Genomic DNA, 21420 nt, shown 5'->3' with positions numbered 1-21420 from the left:
CCTTTTTGGGTCCACTCTTGCCCCTTTCAAAACTATGTAGCCCATAACCTTTCCTTCTGTCACATCCAACACTGTCTGCTTGGGATTTAATGAAACACCTTACTTGCGGCATTGCTGATATAGGCACAAATGATTAATATGATCCAATCTTTTCTTTGAGAACACTGTGAGATCATCTTGAAAAATCTCAATGATTTTCCTAATGATGTCACACAATGTGTACTCCATTTCACTTTGAAAAGTGGCACCATTTTATAGCCCAAACGACATTCTAATGTGTTCAAAGGTACCACAAGGAGTACATTTTCTCTTTGTTTCCCTCTTTAACTAACATCTGGTTATATCCCAAAACCATGCTGAGGAAAGACATCACCTCAAACCCCATAATCTGTTGTAACAACATTTCCATGTTGGGAAACCAGTAGTTGTCTTTGATGGAGGCTACATTCAGGTTTCTAAGATCCACACATACACAAATTTGTCCTGATTTCTTTCTCACTATCACAAGGTTTGAAAGCCAAGTGGTATGTTTGGATGGAGCAATGATTTTTGCACTCAACATCTTCTCAAGCTCTTGTTTAACAAAAGGAGCTTGAAGCGAACAAAGTTCCTTCTACAAATTAATTACTCCAAAAGACTTGGAACATAAAGATATCCATGAGGATACAAATATCATATATTAAATGTGTGAATAAGAATATGAATAAGAATGATTTACAATGAGAACGAGAGGCTTGCTTATATACCACGCAAGTGTCTCTTCATGAAGAGTCATGTCTCATTTAGACATGCCTCTTCAACCTAATTACTAATTAACTAATAATTATTTATGCTTATTATCATTTACATTATTTTACATTATTTATATATATTTTATTCGTTACATTGCCTCCTTCCTCAAAAAGCTTTGTCCTCAAAGCTTGTCGATGAAAAAGGCTTGATCTCTTTTTCGGCTTCGAAAGTCTTTCTCTCTCGGAATAGTCATCCTCGTCGATACAAGCTGATATGATCTTCTAAGTGACAAACAAAATTGTCGCACTGAGAAGGGATCAGACCATCCTAGATTAATCTTCTGTGTAATATTCTGATCACTGGAATTTTGTAACGACTTGTTAGCATAAGACTGGATTGAGATTACATCACTATTATCTGGAACATCAGTTTGTTGTTTCTAGTCTGAATGGTCCTGATATGTAGCTTGGTTGATTTGTCTACTCTCGTGATTCGGATGTCGATATAGGACTTTACTTTCCCTTATTGGGCATGTGGCAATTTTTAGATTTTCTTCTAGCGAAGATGTTGTTGAGTTGGTTATGGAACATTCACTGGGGATGTTCACTGTTTGAACTGCAACATCTAAGTGTGTCGTTTCTTCAACTGACTTGTCTTCTTCCTGAATTGTGATATTCACTGGATCGGTATTTGTTCCCTTACTTTCAACTTGAACTGTTGCGACTGTAGATTTCGATACTTCTTCTTAAGTGAATTGTTCTAACTTATCTTTTAATGCCTTCTTATCATCCTTAAGTTTCTTAATTTGAGTGAGTAGACTTTGATTATGGTTTTTCAGTCGTAAAAGTTCTTTGATTTCTGATTTATCAACTTTATTTTCAATGTTTTGAATTTTAAGATTTTCATCTTTTAGATCTCTGATTTGTTCTAATAAATTTTTATTAAGGTTCTTTAAACGCAAAGTTTCCTCTTCTTGTTCTGATAAATGCTTCTTGAGTTCTTTCTTTGTGACCTTAGTCTTCTTCACTTGTGCCAGTAATTTTTCGACGTGGTCCTTGAGACGAGAAATTTCTTCATTCTTTTCCATTATTTCTTTGTAATGCATATCCACAAGATCTTTATGTTCGTGTTCTAACGCTTTCTTGTTTTGTTGACTTTTGGCTATTTTGCCATTCTCTTGATCTTTTAACTGCACCTTCTCAGTACACTGGATTACATCATTCTGTGGGGGTGATGATGGACGTTCAACTTGGAATAGGGATTCTGTTTTCTTCATTTCCTTATAGCGTGCCATTAATTGCCTCATATTTCTTGCTAGCAATTTTTTATTTGCATCACTTAAAAGTTCGACTAAGGTAAAAGTTTTGTAACATTTTGTGCAAACAACATTTTGATTTCTAAATGATTCTTGACAATTAGGGTATCCTTCTGAACAAAAAGGACATAGTGCAAAGAAACCGTTGTTCTTTGTGGACGACATCTCTTTTTTTTTTTAAATAATTTTTTTTTATATATAATTTTTTTTAACTCTCTTTTTATATAATTTCTCTTTTTATTTTATATATATCGCTCTTTTTTTCTTTTCTTTTTTTTAAATTTTATATATTCTCTTAATCTATAAAATATATTTCCACTTCTCTCTTTTAAAAATCTAATATTAATATATATATATATATTTATTTATTTCAAATATTCTCTTCTTCTTATTCTTTTTTTTTCACTCTTTTAATAAAAAAAATTATATAATAATTTTTTTAATATATAATTATAAATAATATATATTATATAATTTTAATTTATATATATTATAAAATTATAATTATATAAAATTTATATATACTTTTTTGAGACCCACTTTTCCTTTTATATGTAACTATATAAGGCTTATATAGTATCCTTTTTTATAATTATAATAATATTTTTTTCTCAGAAAATTTGGATGAGACGTGACTCTTGGTATGGTCACAATCTTTAGATTTGAACGATTAAAATTATTTAGATCACACCTTTTTTCTCCAATGTTATCAAAATATCTTTTACTTTTAAAATACCATGGGCAATTACCATGGGTTGTTTCTAAAACCTCGGTTAATGTTCTCCACGTAAAATGTAAAACTTACCATTGGTTTCTAAAACCACGAGCAATTACCATTGGTTTCTAAAACCACGGGCTTCTCCACGTAAAAAGTTTTAAATATACTTGAAAAGGTTCCCGCTTATCTTTATTATGCACTTTTTATCAATAATGTAAAACCTTTTTTATATATATAAATGTTCTCCTTCAAAATTTAATTATTTATTTTTAAATCTTTATATGTACCTTTTTTATTTTCTCTTTTTTTAATTTGATTTTTTTTCTATAATTTTTTTTTGAATGGCCAAATGGTTGATAGTGAAATGGAGAAACTCCAAATTCTTGTAGCGAAACGCTTCAACGACAACAATGTTAATGAATTTGATGGTCAAGGACCTGGATTGGAGAACGAGCTCTGTGCACCGGTTAAGCAACCTAGAGGACCTAACTGCTCTGATACCAAATGAAGCGAACAAAGTTCCTTCTACAAATTAATTACTCCAAAAGACTTGGAACATAAAGATATCCATGAGGATACAAATATTATATGTTAAATGTGTGAATAAGAATATGAATAAGAATGATTTACAATGAGAACGAGAGGCTTGCTTATATACCACGCAAGTGTCTCTTCATGAAGAGTCATGTCTCATTTAGACATGCCTCTTCAACCTAATTACTAATTAACTAATAATTATTTATGCTTATTATCATTTACATTATGTTACATTATTTATATATATTTTATTCGTTACAGAGCTAGCTTTGGATTGATCTGCCTAAGCTTTTTCCTGAAAGGATTGGCACCCTCGACTAAAGGGATTGTGTGTTGTATAACATCATCCTTATATGCTTTTAGGTCATCATATGACCAAGAAAACATGTCCTTAAAGTCCATCACTAACTTTTTAATCTTACTCTTTTCTTCGGGAGTGATGTGACTATCAACTTTAATCATTTTTGGATCAACATTAGTCCCTATGTTGATCTCTTCATAATCTCTTGGGCTAATTGAGGTAGTTAGTCCTCTGAAAGCATCATCTTGGCTGAAAGATGCTTCCAAAGGTATTAACACGAGGGAATCTTACGAGAGGGTAAAGGTTCTATAAAATGTTCTTCCCTCAAATTAGGCTCATCTCCCTCGAATTCATCAGTGCCCTTCAGAAATCTAACAGTTTGATCATCATCGTAAAAAATTTGCTAATTCTCAACATTGTTTGGAATAGAGGGTTTGTAAAGTTTCTCAATTCTACCACCCTTCTCTAATTCTGGGCAAGGTTGCATAATTGATGCTGACACAAATAATGAATTGGAAACAACATTCATAGACCTTGGAACTGCTTCTATCCCAAATGTATCAAAAAAATCTATGACCCCCATGACTGCCTATCTCTACTTTCTAAGGCTTTCATTCTTATAGCCATGTAGGACTTTGATTTGGCAAACCACTAGATCTTAATCACGCATGAGCTTTAATCATGATATGCCCATATCCCTTGCAGTAGATAATCCTAGGAGTAAAGCTTCATACTCTGCCACATTATTAGTTGCCTTGAACTCCAACCTATACGAGAAATGGATGACTTCCTTGGCAAGATATATAAACACAATTCTGACTCCATTCCCATATTTTGAGGATGCACCATCAAATCTCATCCTCTATAACCCCTTCACATATTTTGGCTGAGGAACTTTAGCGGCCATGACCATGTAAGATCCCATACTTTCTTCTATGATCTTAACTTGATTGTCAGAATTTCTTTAATCTTCTACATGGTTCTGTAATATCCCTAACCCGAAATAATCCTCAAACCCCGGCAAAAACTCCAACCAAATATGTGCAAATGATATAATAACCCATAAATGACAAAATAACAGTGGAACAACATATAATAATGTAAACCGGAAATATAAGCAGATACACAAGAAATGCAACGAGAAATGCTAAGCCATTTTATTATACTGAGCAATAAAATGAGTACAAGAGGTGATCAGACAGATGGCACCTCGACTTGCACAAGGCAAGTGAAGAAATACTCTCAAAATAATAAGGAATGGCCTCTCTGCGTGGATGTTGCTGGAGAACTGTCGTGCTGCTGCTAGGAAACAAATAATGATTTGGGGCTGCTCCCCTCCTCGGAAAATGCTGAAACTCTGGAATCAGGCTCTACTCCAAAAACCCAGAAAAACCCAGAAAGCTCTCCTGGAATAGCCGACCCCCGAAAATCACCCCCTTGGGGTTCTGCGCAGTTCCTCAGTGCTCTGCGCTACCACTGAAGGAAACCCCTCTAAACTCCGCCTGAAACTCTGCCAAAAATCCTCCAATAGGCAAGTGTTGGTCCGCTGCTCAATCACCCAGCATGAATCCTCCTGCAAAAACCCCAATCCGACACTGCTGCCAGAAAGAACTGCGTCCCTCTCCCAGTGCTGCGCAGTCCTCCAAAACGTTGTTGAGACTGCTGCTGGAATGCTGATAAAACTACTACTGAAATGCCAAAGGAAATACCTTGCCCGAGCAGGCACTCGAAGCCCCCCGGGGCTAAGGGTGAGATCTCCGAACGAAGACACTCAATGCACTAAACAGTGCTGCAGACTAGCTAAAGAGCCAGCGTGCTCAGAAGTCGAAACGACTAGCTCAAAAATGCTCACCTTCTCCTGCGTGATTCCCCTCTTGCCATGTGTTCTTCCCTCCTGCGCAGTCCCTCCATGTGTCTGCGTCCCCCTTTGGCCCCCTTGGCTCCTCCTTAAGTCACAACGTTGTGCTACTAGGAAGTGACTCCTTGTTCTTAAAGTGAGTTATGTCCCCCGTCCTCACTTTTTATTTATAAATAACTATAGAAGGCAAAAATTGGGCAAAATCGAATATTCCAATTAGCCATGGCTAATTAGGAATATTACAGTGTCCCCCGGCAAAATGTTGCTTGTCCTCAAGCAACTGAAGTGATGGGTGCTGCAAGATCTTCTCATTCTCCCAAGTGGCATCCTCATCCGGCAAATTCTTCCACCTCACCAAGAATTCCCAGACCGTCCTGCTCCGCAGCGGCCTCTCCCTGGTATCAATGATAGCCTCCGGCTGCAATACCAAATGCCCCTTGTCATCCATGGGTGGTAGCTCATCTGTCACTCTGACCTGCTGCCCCAATGCCTTTTTCAGGCATGATACATGGAAAACGTTATGAATCTTGCTGCCTTGGGGTAGCTCCAACTCATATGCAACCTGTCCAACCCTGCATATCACCCTGTACAGCCCATAAAAGCGGGGCTTGAGCTTCTCAACCCCCTTCTGCTTTAGTGACGACTGTCGGTATGGCTATAACCGTAGGTAGACCATGTCCCCTACCTCGAACTGTCTCTCCACCCGACCCCTGTCGACATACAGCTTCTGCTGGTTCTGTGCTGTAGCCATGTTATCCTTGAGAGCTTGGAGAATATCCTGACTCTCTTGGATCCATATCTTGGCTCTGGGAGCCTTGCTATCACCAAACATCATGTCAGCAAAAGATAAAGGATGATACCCATATAAGGCATAGAATGGTGACATACCAATGGACATGTGATGTGAAGTATTGTAGCAGTACTCCCCTAGATGCAGCCACCTCAACCATGCTCGCTGCTGCCCACTGACATAGTTACGCAAGTAGCCCTCTAGCCACTTGTTAACTATCTCCGTCTGCCCATCTGTCTGTAGGTGATAACTGGTACTCGGTGTCAACTCCGTCCCCACCAACCGGAAAAGCTCCTGCCAAAACCCGCCCATGAAACGGCTGTCCCTATCACTGACGATGGTCTTAGGAAGACCATGTAGCCTAAAGATCTCTCTAAAGAACAACTCGGCCACCTGTGCTGCTGTATAGTGTGCGGATATGGCAAAAAAGTGTGCGTACTTCGTCAGTCGATCAACGACGACAAAGATGCAATCCTTGCCCTGTACCATGGGCAACCCTGTGATGAAGTCCATCGAAAGACTCTCCCATTTCCCCTCCGGAATGGGAAGAGGCTGCAATAATCCCGCAGGATGGCTCATCTCTCCCTTGTTCCTCTGGCAAACATCGCACTCCCGGATGTACCGGAGTACGTCCTCCTTGAGGCCCTTCCATGAGAACCTCTCCCTAATGGCCCTGTAGGTTTTGGTAAACCCCTAATGTCCTGCCAACGGTGAATCATGCGATGCCTGGAGTATCTTCTTCTTGAGCTGAGACCCCTCAGTCAAGAAGATCCAGTCCCTGTAATAGATGATCTCATCGACCACCCTATACCTGTCATCTCCCACCTGCCCATCCAGAACCTCACATGCAAACCTGTCCTTGGAGTACTCTACTAAGAATCGAGCCCTCCTGTCTGTATCCAATCTCATAAGAGACAACGTGGCTGGTCTACGTGAAAGGGCATCTGCTACCACATTGTTCTTACCCTTGACATACTCAATGTCAAAGTCATATGCTTGGATCTTGCTGATCCACTTCTGCTGCCTCTCCTGTAGCTGCTTCTGCTCCAAAAAGAACTTGAGGCTGTTGTGATCAGTCCTCACCCTGAACCTGTTACCCACCAGATACTACCGATACTTAGCCAATGCATGCATGATGGCCAACATCTCCTTGTCGTTTATAAAATACAACCTCTCGTGCGGAAGGAGCTTCCAACTCTCAAAGGCTATAGGGTGACCTCCCTGCATCAACACTGCGCCGATCCCCTCTCCTGACGCATCACACTCCAAAACAAAAGGCTGCGTAAAATCTGGCAACGAAAGCATTGGGCAGCTGCTCATAACCTCCTTGAGCCTATCAAAGGCTCGTTGCGCTGTATCTGACCAACTGAATGCCCCCTTCCTCATCAAATCTGTCAGGGATGCAGCAAGCTGTGAGAAACCTTTGACGAACTTCCGGTAGTAAGTACAAATGCCAATGAATCCTCGAAGTTCTGTCACATTTCTTAGCTCCGGCCATTCTCTGATGGCCTTGATCTTCTCCCCGTGGACTCTCACTCCGTCCACTCCTATGATGTGTCCCAGATACAACATCTCCATCAACCCAAACTCACACTTGGAGAGTTTGGCATAGAACTGCTGCTCCTATAAGATACGCAATACCATCTCAATGTGCTGGAGATGCTCCTCCCAAGTCCTGTTGTAAATGAGAATGTCATCAAAGAATACCAACACAAACTTCCTTAGGTGACTACGGAAGATGTGATTCATGCAGGACTGAAATGTAGCGGGGGCGTTGGTTAGCCCAAAAGGCATCACCAAGAACTCAAAGTGCCCATAGTGACACCTAAAGGCGGTCTTGGGAATGTCCTGCTCCCTCACGCGAATCTGATGGTACCTGTTGACCCCTACTAGTCAACTACCCATGCAGTGCACCTCGTTTTTCTTGACAGAAAGAGCAGCACCTGATCAGCATGTCCGTGCCATCCTACCATCATCAACAGTTTGATCTTTTGAATTGTAAACCCAGTCTGCATGTATTAATTGTAAATAATCTAAGCAGATCAGAGTCTGTTTCTGCCTAGGTGGACCTAACTTTCTATGACAATCTACGTCCCGGAAGGTTTTTTGTCTCACCGATCCACGGATCGGCAGAGTTTTCCTTCAAACCTGACCCCAAAGCCGGGATTGATTTTGTCATTAGAACTTTAGGAGAATCCTAGTGTGTTGATCTGCTAGATTATCGTTGTGTCGCAGAGCTGGGTGTTTTGTGAGGGTCTGTATTAAATGGGTTTGTCCCTTAAGATGTAATTTTGTAAAAGTCATGATGTAATGTGTCCTGAGGGTCGAGAAATGTTTTAAATCCCCTCATGAGTCCTGAGTCCTAAGTCCTAGGTCCTAGGTGATGTTTCCGAAGGTTTAGTTCAGTGATCCATTTTAAAATGAATTAAAAAATTAAAAAATGAATAAAAAATAATAAAATAATGACAAATAATAAAAAATTAAAAAAATCAAGCAAAAACCCTAACTAATAAAATAATAATATTTTAAGTTAATAAATCGACGGATGAGATCAAGAGATGTCTTGATCCTCATCAACGGTCGAGATCATTTCTACATGGATCGCTCGAACTAGCCGTTAGGATCATTTCCTTTATATAGGGTCTTAGGGGGTCATTTGAGATGATTCGATCTGTGAGTCTAAGACTGAAGAAGCTCTCTTGTAAATCTGTTTCGGGTTAATAAAGAAGACTTTGGGGTCCATATCTTGCTGGTGTTACTCTCTTGGAATGCTGTGAGATCATTTCATTTTCTGCATATGTTATTTTCAGCTGTTAATAATAGCTTTTGTAGAGTATCGTGGGTATAGGTATCTTGCTCACTTGCTAGGGTTTGGGTGCTGCTAGGGTTTCTGGAGTAATGGCAGGTATCTCCATTACTGTTTGAGATCTAGCAACATTTTTGCCCTCTTTATTGACGATTGTTTTGAGTTGTGCAGAATAACATTTTCTGAAGGAATTTTGTGGGCGTTCGGGGAAGTTCTCGGCTGAACCAGCCAACTCCCGCAAGCGTTTTTTGTTGAGCCCAGCTGGATTTGATCCTGGGCCTATCATTCGGTTTTATTTTTTGGGTTGCATGAGAGATTTTCTGAAGTTTTTTTTTCACAGTGACAATCTGAATTTTCTGATCTTTTAAAATTTTCTGTGTTCACTGCTAAATCTGGCTGTCAAGGGGCCAAAACTGTAAATTAATCAGTTGTCTTAGGGTTTCAACTTTCTGATCTAGGGTTTTTTAATTTTTTTGCTTTATGCAATTTTGATTAGGGCTTTTCGTTTCTTTTTATTTTGCAGGACTGCCGTCAAGGTCGATACGCCAACATACTGTGCATGAGCAGCAGATTTCAACGAGAGGCATTCTTTGGTTGCTGGTTTATACATGAATGAGATTGCGTCCTGCCTGCAGCCTTCAGAAACTTGGATCCACCGTCACAAATTTCCAGCAAATTTTCCACGCTGTTGCTCTTTGCTGCTGCCTTTCCAGTTCCATCGCCCTTCTACATGTTGTTTGTCTTGTTCACCCCATCACGCTGCTACCAAAATTTTCATACCCACAGCAAAATCCAATGTTGTAAAAAAAAAAAAAAAGCTTACGCTCTGTACAAGCCACCCTGCATACTCTTTTTCACTTGTCTATATCCATCGATTTTCAACTTACACACAGTTTCATCTGAAAGACAAAACTGGGCAGTCAACCATCATCACGCAGGGGAAATAAGTTCCACGCAGGGCAGTCGACCATCATCACGCAGCCATTTCGATTTGGATAGCAGCGTATGCTTCAAAGCTCAAAATATATACCCACGCATTTTTGGGGCTGCACGTGGTGGACATACTGTGAAAGTGTCAAGCTTCTGGCACAAATCCGCTTCAAAATCTCGTTTTTCTTTTCTGCATCTGGACGTCATGCGTGAAACGTGAGCCTGGTAATAAAAATAGACTTTAACCGCAGTCTTTCAGTTCAACGTCCTAAAGGCCTGCAGATCTGTAAGCATTGTGGGTAAAGGGTTTCGAAATCATAAGTTACATAAAAAAAAAATAAGGAAAGGGTGCAGCGTGAGTCAAATTTTCGTTTGCGATTTCGTTTGGGTAATCCGTCGGCCAGTTTCATTCTCGGGTCAGGTATTTTTCTCAACGCATTCAGTCGACATCATACAAATCGTGATTCGTTTTGGGTTAGGCGTAATAGTCTCAGTGTTCAGCATTTTAATTATGCGTATGGCTGCATTTTTATGTGATAGCGTAAATGAATTCGGCCTTGCTCTTGTGCGGTAGCGTAGTGGTAGGTTAGCATAATTTTAGTTTAGGGTATAGCGTAGATTGTCAATCGATTCTTTTTTATTTTTTTTTTATTTTTTTTTTTTTAAAGTTTTGTATAGTCACGTATCTTTAGATTTTAAAAATTTTTATAGTTTCCGTTTTTTTTTTTATATAGATTCATAAAAAATAAAAAATTAATATGTTTAGGTTTGATTCATATTAGTTTAGATTTTAATTATTAAATTTTATTTTTTAGATATTAGTTAGATTTTAGACTTTAGTTTTAGATTTTTTTTAGGATTTTTATAAAAAAAAAAAAAAAAAAAAAAAATAAATTTTGGTTTTTTTATATAGTTTAGTTTTAATAGATTTTAAATTTTAAACTTTTTAGATTTTTTAATTTTCATTTTTATAATATAAAAAAAAAAAATTTAAAAAAAAATAAAAAAATAAAATAAAAAAAATAAAAAAAATAAAAAATTTGAAATTTTTTGCGGAAATTTTTCTTCCTCAGATCCAGTTGTTTTTCGGGAATTGTCTTTCATGCTGAGATCTAAATTTTCAAGCCGAGATGCGAAATTGATATCTGGTTAATGGTTTATGATTCGTGGTGACCCGTGGTGGTTTTAAGCATTTATCTTTTCGAAGTTTTCAACTGCTGGATATCGTTTTGGTCATGTGATTTAGCTGATGATAGATGGTTGCTTTTCATGGTCCATATTTTTATATCGTTTAACAAGTAATCGTTTCAACCGCAATCTCTTAAGGCACTGGTCTGCTAAATTAATCAAATCAACCAAGTGCTTTTTCATATCGTATCTCGTGTCTCCCAACCAACTGGTCGACAGTTGGTCTCATCATCTCACAGGGTCTACCCCCCTTAGCCGCGGGAGACAGGCTTAAACGAAGAGACCGGGGATCAGAGTGACAGCCCCCGGTCCGAGCGTTGTCGTGCCAATCTGCGCGACAACAGTACCCAGATCTCAAATCAATCTTTGAGAAGAATCGTGCTCCCCTCAACTCGTCCATCAACTCATCAATCCTGGGTATGGGGTACCTGTTCTTCAGGGTCTTCTTGTTCAGGGCCCTGTAGTCAATGCACATCCTCAATGTACCGTCCTTCTTCTTCACCAACACCACAGAAGAAGCAAAAGGACTCGTGCTCGGTCGAATGTGCCCAAGAGCCAGCAACTCCTAGATAGCCCGCTCAATCTCGTCTTGACAGGCCTTGGGGTGCCTATAGGGGGTGGTGATCACTGCCTGGATGCCCTGCTCAAGCTTGATAGTGTGCTCAAACCCCCGATCCGGTGGCTGTCCTAGTGGAATCTCTCCAAACACTATGGCATACCGATCTAGGATGGGCTGGATCTGTGGATGTATCGTCTGCCCTGTAGTCCCTACCTCTGATGCACGCAGCTCCACTACCCACTCTATGTCTCCCTTCCGAAAGATTGCCTCCATCTGATGAGCCGACACAGTCTGAGGCAGATATGTGTGCTGTCCCCGTATCTTCTCATGCCTCCCTGTCTTCTCATCATCCCACTCCATCTCTAGGGTCTTCCAATCTGTCGTGACCTTCCCTAGAGTGATAAGCCATTGAACACCTAGTATCATGTTGGTGTTCGGGATATCGACCATGAAAAAGTGGTCAGTCAATGTGTAGGTGCCCATCATCACTGAAAGCTCTGGAACATAACGAGCACATGTCATGGTCTGATCTCCTGGGACCAAGACTGAAAACCCATCGAAGCTCTCTGTCTGAATACCTCTCCGCTCAACCATCTGTGCATAGATGAAGTTGTGGGTTGCCCCACTGTCAACCAAAACCGATACGCGCTGGCCACGTACTGTCCCTTGTACGCGTAGCGTCAGATACTTGGGAACTCCTTGCAACGCTGCAAGGGCCCCTCCGGTGGGTGCAAAAGATGCACCACCTGCTGCTGGTGGTGGAGGTGGTAAAGGTCCCTATATGGCATGGCTATCTCCTACCTCCACATCCTCCTTGTCATCCTCTTCTCCACTACTCTCGGAGAAGACCTCAATAAAATGTGCTTTGCCAGCAACACATCTATGTCCTGGTGCCCACGGCTCCTGGCAGGTGAAGCACAACTGCTTCTTCTTCAGCTCCCTCCTAGCATCGTCGTCAAGCTGTACTCATCTTGGATTCCCCTTTGGAGGAGGAATCCTCACATCCTTCCCCTTAGACTGAAAAGTCTGTCTCTGGGGATAAGGTGTTCGGGTCCTGGGTAAGACATCCTGTAAGTCCCGGGCCCTGCTGATAGCGTCCTGGAGCGTGGTTGGTCTAGTGGATCGGACTAGACCCCGAAGTGGCTCTGCTAACCCCTCAACATACATATAGACCCTCCGTGCCATGGATAGGTTTGGCACTGTCACGGAGACCCTCAAAAAATCTGCAATGTAGGTCTCTAGGCTCCCTGTCTGTTTGAGCCTCGTCAGCTCAACAAAATGCTGCTCTGGATCTCTCTGATCAAATCACTCCATCAATCTCCTGGTAAACTCCGCATATGTCGTCACTGTAGAGTGCCCGAGTGTAACCATCTCGTGAAACCACCAATCCTGGGCCTCGCCATCCAAATGCAATGTTGCCACCTTGATGGCCTCTGCCTCCGACATCTGGTTGAGCTGGAAATAAATGTCCAGCTTCTCCACCCAAGACTTCGCCGAACTGTTTGATGAACCATCAAACGTAGGCAAGTGGAATCTACTCGCTGCATGGTGGGTGTCACCATCATGGTAATGCTGGTTCCCTCTGTGATGGTCGTGGGGCCTACTATCCCGCTGGAGCTGAACAAAGTCTCTGAATGAAAGAGCATCCCTGAACTCCTGCCCATATGCCTGGTACTCTGCAAAATAATCGCCCATATGGTCGGGCTCTGCCTCCTGCTGGGCTCCGACCCCTGTGTTTGCTCCTAAGAATGTGGGCATGGTAGAGCGTGTAGGGGCATGCGAGGCCACCTGCTGCGCAGTATCACACTACTCTGGCAAATGATGGGATGCACCTGATCCCTCACCAATCTGAAAAACTCGTGGGCTCTCATGCTGTCTGGCCTCTACTGCCGTGAATCTCTGCGCCATCACCTCAATCTGCCTCGACAGATCCTGCACTGATTTGAGGAGCATATCCGCAAATCTCTTCCCGTCCTCGTCTGCCATCTGTTCTGTGTCCACTACTGTCTCTCTCTGTTCTGTGTCCACTATTGGCTCTCTCTGTTCTGCGTCTACCACAGGCTCCTCCTGTTCTGCGTCCACCACAGGAACATAGTCTCCCTCCCCGTAGGTATTCTCCAACCTACGTCCAGTGTCCCTATACCTCCTACCTCTGTAACAAATGTAGGGTTTTTCCCCTGGTTTCATAGATTGCTAGCTCCACAGGCTGAGCCAGATCTATGCTCTGATACCACTGTAATATCCCTAACCCGAAATAATCCTCAAACCCCGGCAAAAACTCCAACCAAATATGTGCAAATGATATAATAACCCAGAAATGACAAAATAACAGTCGAACAACATATAATAATGTAAACAGGAAATATAAGCAGATACACAAGAAATGCAGCGAGAAATGCTAAGCCATTTTATTATACTGAGCAATAAAATGAGTACAAGAGGTGATCAGACAGATGGCACCTTGACTTGCACAAGGAAAGTGAAGAAATACTCTCAGAATAATAAGGAATGGCCTCTCTGCGTGGATGTTGCTGGAGAACTGCCATGCTGCTGTTGCTGCTAGGAAACAAATAATGATTTGGGGCTGCTCCCCTCCTCGGAAAATGCTGAAACTCTGGAATTGGGCTCTACTCCAAAAACCCAGAAAAACCCAGAAGGATCTCCTGGAATAGCCAACCCCCCAAAAATCACCCCCTTGGGGTTCTGCGTAGTTCCTCAATGCTCTGCGCTGCCACTGAAGGAAACCCCTCTAAACTCCGGCTGAAACTATACCAAAAATCCTCCAATAGGCAAGTGTTGGTCCCCTGCTCAATCACCCAGCATGAATCCTCCTGCAAAAACCCCAATCCGACACTGCTACCAGAAAGAACTGCGTCCCTCTCCCAGTGCTGCGCAGTCCTCCAAAACATTGTTGAGACTGCTGTTGGAATGCTGATAAAACTACTGTTTAAATGCCAAAGGAAATACCTTGCTCGAGCAGGTTTCACTCGAAGTCCCCCGGGGCTAAGGGTGAGATCTCCGAACGGAGACACTCAATGCACTAAACAGTGCTGCAGACTAGCTAAACAGCCAGCGTGCTCAGAAGTCGAAATGACTAGCTCAAAAATTCACATAACTGAATGATCCAAAATGAGGGGGCTCCTCTCCATTTTATAGCCTCTGCCTCTCACAATCCCTAGGCTCACCTTCTCCTGCGTGATTCCCCTCTTGCCATGTGTTCTTCCCTCCTGCGCAGTCCCTCCATGTGTCTGTGTGGGCTCCATTTCTGCGTCCCCCTTGGCTCCTCCTTAAGTCACAACGTTGTGCTACTAGGAAGTGACTTCTTGTTCTTAAAGTGAGTTATGTCCCCCGTCCTCACTTTTTATTTATAAATAACTATAGAAGGCAAAAATTGGGCAAAATCGAATATTCCAATTAGCCATGGCTAATTAGGAATATTACAGGTTCATTCTATAGGATTCATTGTATAACCTCCCAGACTCACCCTTAGGGGTAGGTAGAGTGATGTAAATAGTAAGATATATCGATTTGAATTGTGCCATCTACGTCTGCCATCCACTTTCATTTCAAAAATATTCCCCAAGTCGGAGGCACATCGAACACCACAATACCCATACTCAAGAATACATCGGGATGTGCTGCGAGGTGGACTTGTAAATCGTTAATCAACTTGATGGATGGGATCTCAGGAGAGTCGAAAGAACATATATTCTTGTAAGGTCATGAAGTTCTAACTCCCATCCTCTTGGCCACCTGTAAGCTCATGACATTTACCGCAACCCTTGAATCCATCATGTAATCATAAAGGATCCAATCAGTTACAATTAGTGACACTAGGAATGGCTCATTCAAGGGATTGTTGCTAGGTTTATTAAACATGGTAAATTTGAGAAACACAGGGGGATCCTCACTTTGATCGGTAAAGATGGGGTTTTGAATCACTTCTTCGACTCTTGGCTCTTCAAGAATCAAAACGTAAGGACTTCCCTATTTGACTTCTAAAGGTAGGGATCTTGACAACTTTAATCAAAGGGATAGACACTTTAGCATTATTTTCCCATCTAGGGAGATCTACATCCAATTTAGTGGACTCTAAAGACTTGGGAATGTCCACTATCTTTTTAGAAGAAGAGGATGCTTAACCGGATGATTGACCAAGAGTTTGAGCTAGGTTTGGGTTCAGATAGGATGATTCCTTAGATTTGAGTTGATAAATTTTCCCTAAAACTTTGACATACATTTGTTTAAGCTGATCATTGGAAAGGATCCTACCGAACAATCTAGTAGCCTTATCCACTTGAGGCTCACTTTCCCTAGGGTCAAGTTTATCAAACAATCCACCAATACCTTAAAAAAATGATAAAGTGCATGTGTCCGGGAAACTGAACCCTTTGGTATTGCCTGCATTGTATGCCTCTGCAAAAGCCTAGCAAGTAAACTCAAAGTGGAAGGTATCACGCACCCTACACAAAATATGACTAAAGTGCTCAAGGGTGCTTTTAGACTTCAAAGGATTATGAGGTTTATGACCTTGGTATGGAGGTTTAAGGACATTCTTAGGAGGGAAACTATTTCTTGGTTGAAAGGATTGTTGACCACGCTCCATTTGAACTACTTTGTTTTGGACAGCTTGATGGCTTTACATCATTTCCCTCATGGACAACTACAATTCTTTAATTTGGTGTGTTAATTGTGACATAGAGTCATCTGAGTTGGATGTTGAAGGTTTGCCTTTATTCTCAGATGCAATGGTTTGCTATTTGCCTTTAGTTTCTAAAAGTGTTGGCATGTTTGGCTATTTGCTAGAGTCCAACTTCATCTATGTTCTTTGCACTAGTTTTAGTAGCATTAATAGAATATGGTTTAGTGAGATTTAATTCAATAGCAAAAATTCCTTTAAAAGCTTGGAGGTGATAAGTTAGTAGGTCCTTTTATGGAGGTCTACAATATCGAGGTATGTCTTGAATCACCTTATCAAACTTAACATTGAGTACGTGAATATTCTTATTTTCTCTTCTTTTAATTTCATGTAATGCATTCAACAAAAATTCGGGATCTTTTGTTTTAGACCATTTTTTAAAAAACTTGGTCTTAATTTGTTCAAAGCCACTAATGCTATTATCAGGTAAACTAGCAAACCATTTAGCAACATCACCATTCAGAGCAAGAAAAAAGCATTTCAAAGATACATCTTCATGTTGCACCTTTAGTCCTTCCATCATTCTAGGGAAAGATTCCCAAAAATCATGTGCGGAAACCAAATGACCCCCCTTAAAAATTGGTAGTTTATCAAGATTGTTGGGGAGGTCATGGGGTTGACTTGCTATTTGAGTTAAATCCAATGGTTTATATAAATCAATTAACCAAGGTAAATCCATTTAATTATTGTGAGATGTGTTCTACTGAGATGTATTTAGAACTAAGGACCCTTGATTTTCAAAGAATTCTCTAAGCAAAATTATATGCGATTAAATTTTGTTCCCTATTCTTAGATTTAACTTTTCTTCTTTGATAAAATAACTCAGGTTTGGGAATGAAAACTAACTCACCTTGGGTTGATGACCTTGTTGTGTACCTTTTTTTTTGTTTGGGTTTAGTTGAAACCAGTGAAACATGAATCTCCGTTCACTCGCGATTAATCACGAGTCAAACTCTGCTCTTCCCTCAAACGATCCGATTCAACTATGGGCGAGTCAAACTCGCATTGACCGTGTTTGATTCGTGGTCAACGCGAGTTTCACTTGCGACTCACCGATTAATTGAGATTTAGGTGACTGAGGTGATTTTAAACCGTCAACTCGAGGGGCACGGTTTTATCTTTTAGGGTTCCCGCATTTTTTGTTGTGTAGTTTAGTTAGGTTAAAAATTAAAAGTCAGTCTGTAATTGACTTTTCTCACTTCTGAGGCCTATAACTCATACGTCGAGAAGGTAATAGAGGCATGGTTTCAGTTTCAATTTACTCCACGTAATAGAGTCGTAGTGTAATAGAGGCGTAGTGTGCAGTGTGCTCCATTATAGTTTCAGCGTGTGCTTGGTCAGAGATTTCAGTAGCAAACCATTATCGTATCATTTTAGTAGCAATCAAGAGATTTCAGTTACTGCTTTTTTACTAATTAGTATGCATTATTTTATAAACTTTTAGAAGCAGATGCTTTTGGTTCGAAGTAGTCACAGGTTAGGAGTCAAGACCTAGTACTTTGGATCATGTTTGGACTCATAACATATATGAGATAAGCAAAGTCTTTCAGTAGAAATCACATATGAGAAATTTTTGGCCGACACGTTTCGAACCAACAAGTGTGGTTCATCATCAAGACCAGATGAAGAGGCAGACCATGGCAAAGGGTTATTCATATATGAGATAGTTATTCATTCATGATATTTTGGACATCTATTGATATTATGCATAGTTTGGACATGGCTTTATTGAATATCAATGAAAAATATATATATTTTTTAATTCAATATATGTGTATATCTTAAATTATTGAATTCACCGATTTTTTCCCAATCCGATTAAAACTCTTCGCTCTTTTGCCTCGTCGATTTATTGTCGATTCTGAGTCTGGTAACATTGGTTGAAACACCCCTAGTTGGAGTCACCAGATGAGATCATGCAAATTAGTCCTTTACAATAATTCCATCAAAATACACAAGAAGAAAATAAAGTATTACCCAAGTGGATCAATGTCATATGAAACCAGGTTGAAAGACCTCTCCGACAACGATGCCGAAAAATGTTATCGATCTTTTTAACAGGGTTGCTAAGCTCATGGCAACCTTGATAGATGGGCAACCTGCCACCCACAGGGCAGGGACCCACTGTCACCTCGGCTCAAGTCCCCACTATTTAGGCCCAGCACCCCCTAAAAAGCCAAGGAAGGAGTCCCTAAATATCCCTCAACAATTTCGGTTTATGTCTAGTTCCTTAGATGGAGCCGATAGGGTGGAGGTGTTCTTAATCTGTCTGTTATCCTGCATAAAAATAGTGCTAAAAACTATCCAGATTTCTATCAACAAATGTTAGTAGCCAAAACAACTCAAAGATATGGGATGTGACCTATGGATCTACTAAATTTATATATCAAAAAAATGTAATTGTTTATCAATTTTGATGATTGGTTGAGTTACAAGTGAAAATAGCTTGCTTTCCTTAATGGCAACTTGTAAAACCTGTGTAAAATTGCAGGGACAACAACCTATTTTGTTTAATCAACCAATCCATTATATGAAAAACACCTCTAAGGAGTTATCCTAAAGCGCAAAATGGCTAGAGGGTGATTATAGAGGCTTTGGATTCTTTCCCTCTACTAAATTTAGACTAAAAATGTATGATTTTCAGATTTTTGGGTTATGCTTATTAACCCATAAATTTTCCAAAAAATTATTTATTGATTTCAACAGTTGGAAAATGAAGAAAAATCAACTCTAATATAAAAATTGTGATTATAAGGTAATTTAGAGCTGAAAATATCAAGTTATAGTGTAATAGACTCACTTTAGGCCTATAAAACTTGTTTTTGGTGGCTGAAAATGCAGGTTCAAGAAGCAGAAAGGCCTCGCAACCTGCAGATATGCAACCACAAGGCTAGATACAAGTGTAAAATGAAATCAATAGGAACTTGTATCAAAGTGGGGTTTAGATCTAAAAACTTAGTTAATTTTCTCCAATAAATAGCCTACTGTAAATTGATATAAAAACAAAAACCAACAGGCAAATCCTACACTAACTGCAGAAAATAAAAAGGAGAATCTAATATTTTTTGGATTTTTTGGTTGTTGAAGTTTTACCTATGTCCTGGAGTCTCGCCTTTTGTCTGAGTGTGAAGTAGATGTCCATGTAAGTCGCTATGCCCAGTTCTTGTTTAGAGTGTGGGCTTGGTCCTTCTAGCAATCGTCTCCACTATAGCTTAATTCACCTTGCAACTTTCAATCTTTCTTAGGAGTGACTCTCTCTTTGTCACATCTCCAACCTTTATCCTTTGTGTGTGGGAAAATACAAAATCTTTGGAATAGTAAAGCCCCCTTTTGAAGTAGTCTAAAATCCTTGGATCGATTCACCTGCTAAATGAAAACAAACAAGTAAGAAGCCCTAGTTGTTTGCTTCCATGTACCATACTAGCTCTTCAATGGCGGGGAACATTAGTCTTAGGATAAATTTAATTATTAACAAGATGGAATTAGATAAAAATAATGCCCAATAGCAATAGAAAGAAAAAGAACATTAATAAAAACCACTCCACAATTATACAAAGTGTACAAGAGTTTGCAAATAGATTTTATTAGAGAACACTTGTCTCAAGTGAACACCAAAGATTACAATTGAGGAGAGCCAAGCCTTTTATTGAAAAATCTCTAATGACTAGTTGACTCTCCTTATTAAAAATATTGCTAGTCTTCCACAATACAGGAGTTAACAAATTCTTTCTTTCTTTCTATAATAATAACATTAAACATGTCTATTCAATGTTTGTTTCTACACAATGTCACATACTATTGTATTTACTCACTTATTCATTACCAATTCTATATTTATTTATCTGTATAGACTCTTTCATATTATTCTTGTTATGTGGATATTTTCCCTTAAATGAATTATTGTTCATTACAATACGATCAAAGACATTGCTTTTACTTATTACATTTATCGTTATCTTTTTTCCCTTTGTGCAGGAAATGCTTTTGTCCTTTCCCCGAGTTGTGAGATGAACATATTTGGATAACTCTTTAGCCTGTTGCTTGTTGCAGGTAGATAGCTTTGTCAAAATTTATCCCGGGGTTGCTCATGGTTGGACTGTAAGATACGATGAGAATGATGAAGTTGCCGTAAAAAATGCTGAAGAAGCTCATGTCGATATGCTAGAATGGTTTAATAAATATCTGAATTGATAATAGGCATCTATGTATTAGAACATATTTATGTTCATTGTCTGGATGGGATCTCTTTTATTTATTACTGCAATACAAAATAACTTGATGTAATATATACATGTCACTCATAACAAGGTGTACTTATTTTCCAGTAGAATCCCTTAGAAAAGGTATTTCAGTTGACTTCTTCTGGTTTTTTCCCTGATATTTATTTAATTTCTCCATTTTTGTCTTTCAGAAGATGATGTATGAAATGTCTTGAAAGCAAGGATAATATCACGTGGGAATCAAGGATAGTAATAAACACTGTAAATTATATATTGCACGAGAAATTGATTTTCACTGAACTGGGATTTTGTTCTGGTAATAACCATTGTTTCACATGGTTGATGTTCTATTAGTTTTTCATCTATATTTACGGTACTAAGGCAATATTTTTTTAACTGAGTTTCATACCTCTTCATGAATTCTAAAGCTCCTTTTCAAAATCTCAGCATTTTTGTCAGAAAGAAACCTGATTTATGCCTTACACCATTACATAGCGTTATTGCTTATGCATACAGCTTAAATTTGTATTCAAAGAGGTTGGTCATGAATATTTATTCATAGAAGAAATGACTTGACCTTACTAAATTCAATTTTGCTGATGATGTTTACTACTCATGTTGGCCACCCTCCACATAGAGGAAGAGAATGAACCAAAAAATATACTAGATGGGGCAATGTTCCTTCAAAATTCTTATGGATTTTAATGTCGTGTTTGCCAATTTCTTGTTTGCTATCCATACTGTTAATATGCCTTTTTGGATGGCAT

The 21420-nt window shown here is 39.7% G+C and overlaps 1 protein-coding gene across 5 annotated transcripts in view; it reads left to right on the top strand.

Annotated features, from left to right (window-relative positions):
* The window catches only part of LOC149203970 (endo-1,3;1,4-beta-D-glucanase-like), a 439676-nt gene extending 418846 nt beyond the window's left edge, over nucleotides 1-20830 (top strand). For 4 of the 5 annotated variants that reach the window (XM_089403641.1, XM_089403643.1, XM_089403639.1 and 1 more), the window contains exon 7: nucleotides 20484-20830. In XM_089403641.1, coding sequence (XP_089259767.1) covers nucleotides 20484-20624 — 141 coding nt within the window. In that variant the 3' untranslated portion in view covers nucleotides 20625-20830. Of the gene's footprint in view, nucleotides 1-20408 lie in introns of all 5 variants that reach the window. The other variant, XM_089403642.1, reaches the window with a different exon arrangement.
* Nucleotides 20831-21420: the final 590 nt, after the last annotated feature.

Source organism: Pinus tabuliformis, chromosome 2_1 (assembly GCF_031772625.1).
Source record: "Pinus tabuliformis cultivar Carrire ecotype Pingquan chromosome 2_1, CPIR1, whole genome shotgun sequence".
In the NCBI taxonomy this organism is placed as follows: Eukaryota; Viridiplantae; Streptophyta; class Pinopsida; order Pinales; family Pinaceae; genus Pinus; species Pinus tabuliformis.
Note: the sequence above shows the minus strand (reverse complement) of the source record. Positions and strands in the feature narration are given on the sequence as shown.